Here is a 5,239-nt window from a genome sequence, read left to right on the forward strand (position 1 = left end):
CACCCTCACCCTCACCCTCACCCTACCCGTCCCTCTCCCTCACCCTCACCCCTCTACTAGGGGGCCGGCGGCGTGGTGCACCCGGGCCCGCTCAACTTTCTGGACGCGAACCTCAAGACGATGAGCTTGCCGGCGCTCCCCTTCACCATCGCCATGCCGGCGCTCTCCCTCCTCCTCGTCTTCCGCACAAACACGGTCCGCAGTCGCAGTGATAGTCGTAGCAACAGTCGTAGCGGATGTGGTAGCAGTAGCAGTAGCAGTAGTAGCAGTACTGACGCTTTTGCCTGCCCCCCGCCCCCCCTCCGCCCGATCCTGGCCGAGGCAGTAATTGGGGCATGAAGGCGGGATCCTCCTGTTTCGGTCTGTAGGCCTACTCGCGCTGGAACGACGCGCTAGAAGCGGAATGTCTCCCCATATCTCCCCGAAGAAATGTGCTTGATCCCGTGTATCCACGCGGTGCTCTGGACACACGGCGCGAGGCCGTCTCCCCACCCTGACCTCGGTTATTGGCGACGCTAGGAATGAGGCCCGCACGCTCTGGGGAGGCCTCATCAACAATTGCCGCAACGTCGTGCGGCAGAGCAACCAGTACTTCCCAGATGACGCCCGCCACACCACGCTCAAGCGGCGCATGGCAGCGGAGACGACCGCCTTCGCGCGCGCACTGCGCAACTTTCTCCGCGGCCCGTCCGACGACGACGTGCTGCGCGGCGAGCTCTACGAGCTCGTGAGCGCCGGGCTGATGTCGCCTGCCCAGGCCGAGGCGACCATGTCCGCAAGCAATCGGCCGATGTTTTGCTTGCAAGCCATGTCGGCGACGCTGCGGCGGGCGGACATCGACAGCATGAACATGGGTCGCATCGATACGTCCATCTCTGTCCTGGTCGACCTGACCGGGGCCAACGAGCGCATCTTCAAGTCGCCGATCCCGCTGATGTACACGCGGCTACTGGCTCGCTTCCTGTCCGTCTTTCTCGTCCTGATGCCGCTTGGCCTTTGGCAAGCGCTCGGAGAGTCATGGAATCACTGGGCCACCATCCCAGCCACCTTCGTCATCTCCTTCTTCCTGTTTGGCATCGAGGAGGCGGGCATTCAGCTCGAGGAGCCATTCTCAGTGCTGCCGATCGAGGCCTTTTGCAACGGCGCCATCGCCGCCGCAGCGGACGAAATGTTGGCCGCCGACGGCTCGAAAGTCTTCGACGAGGTCCCGGTTGTCTGAGAGCGCCGCCGCCGGGGTGCGCAATCTAGAGTGGAGAGGTTTTGAGAAGGCCGCGCATGACGGCATGGCGGCATGACCATGAGTGCTCTCTGTAGGTGGCTCCGGCCAAGGTCATAGCGTGACCCAGAGTATGTCTCGGATCAGCCGAAAGCCGTAATGTCTAGGAAGGTGTGGCCAGCTCGAGTAGGAACGCAGCCCCCGTGGAGGAACGCACTCCCCATTAGAGGGAGCACGCCTCACTTGTCACGTCAGAGCGTGGAGTGACCGGGGCGTATTGCAATAATCGGTAATCGTGGCCGTGGGCGTGGCCAAGATAATTATGGCATATGCAAATAAAACGGACACCTCTTGCGGGTAAATCGTATAAAACATTGAGTCGGCCGGCGCGAAGCGACGACCGCCGAGCTTTAGGTCGCCGACATCCAACCGGAGCTGCGAGTCCACACGGAGGCTCTGGGCCGGCGCGGGGGCCCCCGGCCCACACCGTGCGCCGCGCAGCAGTGCGGAAACGGGGCTCCGGCTCTATGAGTCTCTATGAGCACCGACTTCCCGATTAAGCTAGGTTAATCAGAGGGCAGATTTGGAGAGATCTCGAGGAGTACATACAGATAGACCCTCCAACCATCAGAAAACTCCGACCTGATCGGTCGTACTGACCGCCGACAGATCACTGCAGACAGCAGACAGGCCGACGTCTGCACGCGGCCGGCCGGGCGAGAGGCTTGACACGATCCGACCCTGCGACCCTGACGCTGCTGCTCTAGCTATCAGCCATGCACTGCTGACTGCTGCCACAATGTGCGACCTGTGCTGGCCCACTTGGCGGCCTTCCCGGTCAGTGGTGAGGCGCAGTTCAGAGCTGTCGATGGCGCGATGCCGCACTGGTCCCACATTGGTGACACGAGACCACCAAGTTTGCCGGTCCAAGAGAGAGGCACCGGCGCTGTCCTGAGAAGGTGCATGGTCCCTCTTGACTGCCCATGCGCACGAGGCTGTGTAGGCATAGCCTCGAGAGTGCCAGCAGCCCATCCGAGGTGACGCGCATTGCGCCAGAAGCGTGCACGCAGCTGGAAGGACACCTTCCTACTGGCCGTACGATCAGGTCGTCACTGAATGCTTAATACTAAGGCCGCGAGCTATGCAGGTGATCAATTGTGCATCATGGCACGGTCAGCTGCGCCGACAGGCTGTCGCAAGGCGTGATAGCATGGCCGCAAGTACGCCGAATTCCCATGCTTCCAACAGCTGCGTCAGGACACCGACTGCCTCCCCCTCAAGATGGCCGATGGACGGGCCTTCTGGGGCTGCGCAATGGTGATCTGGAGCCTGTGCGTAGACGCCGATCTAGTGATGGTGGAGCAGCCTGACACTCCACGACTACGACTTCGTGGAGTTGCGCAGCTCGGCGTTTGGCGACGAGCCCAGCAAGTTCGTTCGCCTCTGGCTCGATAGAGCCGAGACCCCGTGTTGAGGCGGCGCTCCTGTGGGCGGCTGTGGAATCGGGAGATTCGACCTTAGATCTCCAGTTATCTCATCCCAGTGGATGGACGTCCGGACGTCCCTTTGTGTTCCTCTCGCCGTCCGCCAGCGAGACGCTCTGTCGCTGGCGGCCGCAGTTTTCTGTGACCCACCCACCTCTCCCTTGTGTTTCGTCTGGGGAGGGGCTTCTCCTGCGGAGTCGTGCGTGCGCAGGGCTCCTCTTTGCTTTCTTCTACTCCCTACTATCATCTCGTTCCCGTCCTACCAGAGAAGGCCGTGTGGCACGCACCTCAGCTGAAAGTATCTCGCTAACGCAGTGGATTTCGAGCCTGCGTGTGAAAATATACCAGTCCACGTACAGATAGAGAGATAAAGGACTGATGACAGACGACAAACAATTTTGTCTTACGGAGCCTAGCTTGCAGGATGGTTTGAGGTTTCTAGAGCAAGGCAGCAAGCTCTAGTGAGTAGTGTTAAGAAGTCAAGGGGCACCCACTAGAGTCGAGCGCGTCGGAGCGGTGTTTCGACACCGATGGTTGCGAACAGAGTAACCACCGCAGCCTGCCAAGTGCTATCGCTGCCCCTCGATCCGAATGCCAGAGAGAATCGGCAACCCTTAAGACGCGCCCCGCGCGCGCTCTCACGTCTCTGCCTCGGCGAGCGCCAGCAGCGGCACGCCTTGCTGCACCGCCACCGCCGCGATACGCGCCCGCGCCGCCTCGGCGCCCGCCTCGCCGCGGGCGGCGGCGGCGCGCGTGACGGCGAAGGCGGCGCTGTGGGCGCTCGAGAGCGGTACGAGAGGCGACGACATGGCGGCGCGGCCCATCTCCTCCCAGAGGCCAACCGCCGCCCGCCACTCGCCACCAGCCTCGCACGCGGCGATGGCGGCGCGATAGCAGCCCGCCGACGGCGTCTCGCCACTGCTCTTGACGAGACCAAAGATCTCGACTGCTCGTCGCGCGTCGCTCGCGGCGCCTGCCGCGTCCATCGCCGCGGCCGCCACCGGCGCCGCCAGCGCCGCATCCCACCCCGCAGAGCGAGCGTCCTCCCACGTCTGCAGCGCGGCGTCCGCCCGGCCGGCGGCGGTGAGTGCGGCGAGGAGGGCAGCGAAAGAGCGCGCGTCCGCTCTCACGCCCTCGTCGAGCATCGCGCCCCACACGCCCAGCGCCAGCTCCGCCCGCCCCTGTCGCCCGAGCGCGCCGACGACGTAAGCGTACGAGGCGGCGTCGGGCTCCGCGCCGGGCCGCATCGCCGAGAGGAGCTCCATCGCGGCCTCGCCCTCGCCGGCGCTCTCCGCGGCGCGGAGGACGGCGTTGAGCGCGCGCAGCCCGGGCTCGAACCCCGCCGCGCGCATCTCGGCCAACAGAGTGGACGCCTCCTCGAACTGCCCCCCAGCGCCGGCGGCCGACAGCGCCGCGTTCCACACGGCGGCCGAGGTGGCGCCGCCCGCGGCTCGAAGGCCGCGGAAGAGAGCGAGGGCCTGCGCCCACTCGCCCGCCCGGTCGCACGCCGCGACCGCTGACGACCATGTGAAGTCGTCGGGCTCGGCGGTCCCCCCCTCCTCCATCGCACCAAGCAGCCCGAGGACCGGCGCCACGTCGCCGGCGCGCGAGAAGGCGGTGATGACGGACGTGTACGAAACCACGTCCGGCGCGAGCCGCCTGCTGCCGCGCAACTGTTGCAGCAAGTCCATCGCCGCGTCTCCGCGCGCTGCCTTTGCGCAGGCGTCCAGCGCGAGATTGAACGAGATCAGGGTCGGCTTCACCCGCTCCCGCCCCATCTCGGCGAGCAGCTCCGTCGCCTCCTCCCAGCACCCTCCCTGCGCCATGGCGCCAAGGGCCGCGTTGTACGTGAGCAGCGACCGCTTCACGTCGAGAGAGCGCATGTGCCGGAGTAGCGCCAGCGCCGCCCGCGGCTGTCCCGCCTCGCCGCAAGTGCGGATAGCGACATTGAAGGAGGAGGCGCGCGGAAGCAGCGCCTCCGCGCCCGCCGACCTACCCGCCCCTCCCGCCCCGGCCGTGCCCCCGCCTCCTCCGCCTCCGCCTTCCCCCTCGTCGCCGCCCTCGTCGCCGCCCTCCGCCAGACGCACGCCGAGCAGCTCGAGCGACCGCCGCCACTCCCCGCCGGCAGACGCGGCGACGACGGCCGCATGCAGCAGCGCCTCGTTTGGCGGCAGTGACGACGGCATGTCGTCGTACATCTGCAGGGCCTCGCGCCACCGGCCCGCCTCCGCCAGCGCAGTCACGGCGGTCGTGAAGGTGAAGGCGTTCGGGGCGGGCGGCAGGGGGCCCCCTCCTCCGTCGCCGCCGCCGTCACCGCCGCCCACTCTCATCTCGTCGAGCAAGTCCAGCGCCTGCTGCGTGGCTCCCCCGCGTCGGCACGCTGCCACCACCGTCGAATACGACACTACGTCGGGAGGCGTATCGCGAGGCATCGAGCGGAGGAGATTGGTCTTGGTTACGAGATAACACAGGACGAGTCGCGCCGCGAGAAAGGGAGGCGAGGCGTCTGCCAGAGTTGGGAAGGCCCAGAACTCCAAAT

The 5,239-nt window shown here is 65.8% G+C and overlaps 2 protein-coding genes across 2 annotated transcripts in view; one reads left to right on the forward strand and one right to left on the reverse strand.

Annotated features, from left to right (window-relative positions):
• The window catches only part of EMIHUDRAFT_459409 (hypothetical protein), a 2,871-nt gene extending 1,311 nt beyond the window's left edge, over nucleotides 1–1,560 (forward strand). Inside the window, exons 4-6 of the mRNA XM_005767395.1 lie at nucleotides 118–195; nucleotides 369–405; nucleotides 480–1,560. Of these exons, the coding sequence (XP_005767452.1) occupies nucleotides 118–195; nucleotides 369–405; nucleotides 480–1,219 (855 nt within the window). The 3' untranslated portion in view covers nucleotides 1,220–1,560. The remainder of the gene's footprint in view (nucleotides 1–117; nucleotides 196–368; nucleotides 406–479) is intronic.
• Nucleotides 1,561–3,338: 1,778 nt separating this feature from the next.
• Nucleotides 3,339–5,132, reverse strand: EMIHUDRAFT_246216 (hypothetical protein; the record flags this gene model as incomplete). The annotated part of the gene is made up of 5 exons (XM_005767396.1): nucleotides 3,339–3,380; nucleotides 3,459–3,618; nucleotides 3,727–4,622; nucleotides 4,788–4,925; nucleotides 5,025–5,132. 5 exons carry the CDS (start codon nucleotides 5,130–5,132, stop codon nucleotides 3,339–3,341), a joined length of 1,344 nt encoding a protein of 447 aa, XP_005767453.1.
• Between the last annotated feature and the right edge of the window lie 107 nt (nucleotides 5,133–5,239).

This window comes from Emiliania huxleyi, assembly GCF_000372725.1.
Source record: "Emiliania huxleyi CCMP1516 unplaced genomic scaffold EMIHUscaffold_497, whole genome shotgun sequence".
In the NCBI taxonomy this organism is placed as follows: Eukaryota; Haptophyta; order Isochrysidales; family Noelaerhabdaceae; genus Emiliania; species Emiliania huxleyi.